At 37.1% G+C, this 2,517-nt stretch overlaps 1 protein-coding gene across 1 annotated transcript in view; it reads right to left on the bottom strand.

Moving 5' to 3' along the window:
* The window catches only part of LOC135534689 (tetratricopeptide repeat protein 29-like), a gene marked incomplete at both ends in the record, with an annotated part of 25,924 nt that extends 23,908 nt beyond the window's left edge, over positions 1-2,016 (bottom strand). Inside the window, one exon of the mRNA XM_064961600.1 lies at positions 1,957-2,016. Coding sequence (XP_064817672.1) covers positions 1,957-2,016 — 60 coding nt within the window. The remainder of the gene's footprint in view (positions 1-1,956) is intronic.
* Between the last annotated feature and the right edge of the window lie 501 nt (positions 2,017-2,517).

The raw sequence follows: 2,517 nt of genomic DNA on the forward strand, positions 1-2,517 counted from the left end.
AAGTGTGTACCTGTGTTTAATTAGTTATGAAGTGTGTACCTGTGTTTAATTAGTTATGAAGTGTGTACCTGTGTTTAATTAGTTATGAAGTGTGTACCTGTGTTTAATTAGTTATGAAGTGTGTACCTGTGTTTAATTAGTTATGAAGTGTGTACCTGTGTTTAATTAGTTATAAAGTGTGTACCTGTGTTTAATTAGTTATGAAGTGTGTACCTGTGTTTAGTTATGAAGTGTGCAAATGTATTTAGTTATGAAGTGTGTACCTGTGTTTAATTAGTTATGAAGTGTGTACCTGTGTTTAGTTATGAAGTGTGTACCTGTGTTTAGTTATGAATTGTGTACCTGTGTTTAGTTATGAAGTGTGTACCTGTGTTTAATTAGTTATGAAGTGTGTACCTGTGTTTAGTTATGAAGTGTGTACCTGTGTTTAGTTATGAAGTGTGTACCTGTGTTTAGTTATGAAGTGTGTACCTGTGCTTAATTAGTTATGAAGTGTGTACCTGTGTTTAGTTATGAAGTGTGTACCTGTGTTTAGTTATGAAGTGTGAACCTGTGTTTAGTTATGAAGTGTGTACCTGTGTTTAGTTATGAAGTGTGTACCTGTGTTTAGTTATGAAGTGTGTACCTGTGTTTAGTTATGAAGTGTGTACCTGTGTTTAATTAGTTATGAAGTGTGTACCTGTGTTTAATTATGAAGTGTGTACCTGTGTTTAATTAGTTATGAAGTGTGTACCTGTGTTTAGTTATGAAGTGTGTACCTGTGTTTAATTATGAAGTGTGTACCTGTGTTTAATTAGTTATGAAGTGTGTACCTGTGTTTAGTTATGAAGTGTGTACGTGTGTTTAATTAGTTATGAAGTGTGTACCTGTGTTTAGTTATGAAGTGTGTACCTGTGTTTAGTTATGAAGTGTGTACCTGTGTTTAGTTATGAAGTGTGTACGTGTGTTTAATTAGTTATGAAGTGTGTACCTGTGTTTAGTTATGAAGTGTGTACCTGTGTTTAGTTATGAAGTGTGTACCTGTGTTTAGTTATGAAGTGTGTACCTGTGCTTAATTAGTTATGAAGTGTGTACCTGTGATTAGTTATGAAGTGTGTACCTGTGTTTAGTTATGAAGTGTGTACCTGTGTTTAATTAGTTATGAAGTGTGTATGTCTAATTAGTTATGAAGTGTGTACCTGTGTTTAGTTATGAAGTGTGTACCTGTGTTTAATTAGTTATGAAGTGTGTACCTGTGTTTAGTTATGAAGTGTGTACCTGTGTTTAGTTATGAAGTGTGTACCTGTGTTTAGTTATGAAGTGTGTACCTGTGTTTAATTAGTTATGAAGTGTGTACCTGTGTTTAGTTATGAAGTGTGTACCTGTGTTTAATTAGTTATGAAGTGTGTACCTGTGTTTAATTAGTTATGAAGTGTGTACCTGTGTTTAGTTATGAAGTGTGTACCTGTGTCTAATTAGTTATGAAGTGTGTACCTGTGTTTAATTAGTTATGAAGTGTGTACCTGTGTTTAATTAGTTATGAAGTGTGTACCTGTGTTTAATTAGTTATGAAGTGTGTACCTGTGTTTAGTTATGAAGTGTGTACCTGTGTTTAATTATGAAGTGTGTACCTGTGTTTAGTTATGAAGTGTGTACCTGTGTTTAGTTATGAAGTGTGTACCTGTGTTTAGTTATGAAGTGTGTACCTGTGTTTAATTATGAAGTGTGTACCTGTGTTTAGTTATGAAGTGTGTACCTGTGTTTAGTTATGAAGTGTGTACCTGTGTTTAGTTATGAAGTGTGTACCTGTGTTTAATTAGTTATGAAGTGTGTACCTGTGTTTAGTTATGAAGTGTCTACCTGTGTTTAGTTATGAAGTGTGTACCTGTATTTAGTTATGAAGTGTGTACCTGTGTTTAGTTATGAAGTGTGTACCTGTGTTTAGTTATGAAGTGTGTGTGTGCGTGTGTTTCTGACCTGTGGAACCCTCCACGCAGCATCTCTACACAGGCGTTCTGTCTCACGCTGTTACGGAACCTGTCAACAGACAGAGAATATTTAAAACAAAGACAAAAAACAAAAACATTAAAGAACAACTTCCTGTTGCTGCTTTCAAACACCCACCTGTACTGGAATCTCGTTACCTAGTTACTGGATACTTATACATCTAGTTAGGATTTTCTACACAGGAGGAAGAGTGGGCAACTCTGGAACTTTCAGGGATGTGAGGTCGAATCTCATTCAAGGCAGGGGAGCCTAGTGGTTAGAGTGTAGAGGCGGCAGGGTGGCCTATCGGTTAGAGTGTAGGGGCTGTAGGGTGGCCTAGTGGTTAGAGTGTAGAGGTGGTATGGTAGCCTAGTGGTTAGAGTGTAGAGGCGGTATGGGAGCCTAGTGGTTAGAGTGTAGAGGAGGTATGGTAGCCTAGTGGTTAGAGTGTAGAGGCGGTAGGGTAGCCTAGTGGTTAGAGTGTAGAGGCGGTATGGTAGCCTAGTGGTTAGAGTGTAGAGGCGGTATGGTAGCCTAGTGGTTAGAGTGTAG

This window comes from Oncorhynchus masou, unplaced genomic scaffold (assembly GCF_036934945.1).
Source record: "Oncorhynchus masou masou isolate Uvic2021 unplaced genomic scaffold, UVic_Omas_1.1 unplaced_scaffold_3815, whole genome shotgun sequence".
Lineage (NCBI taxonomy): Eukaryota > Metazoa > Chordata > Actinopteri > Salmoniformes > Salmonidae > Oncorhynchus > Oncorhynchus masou.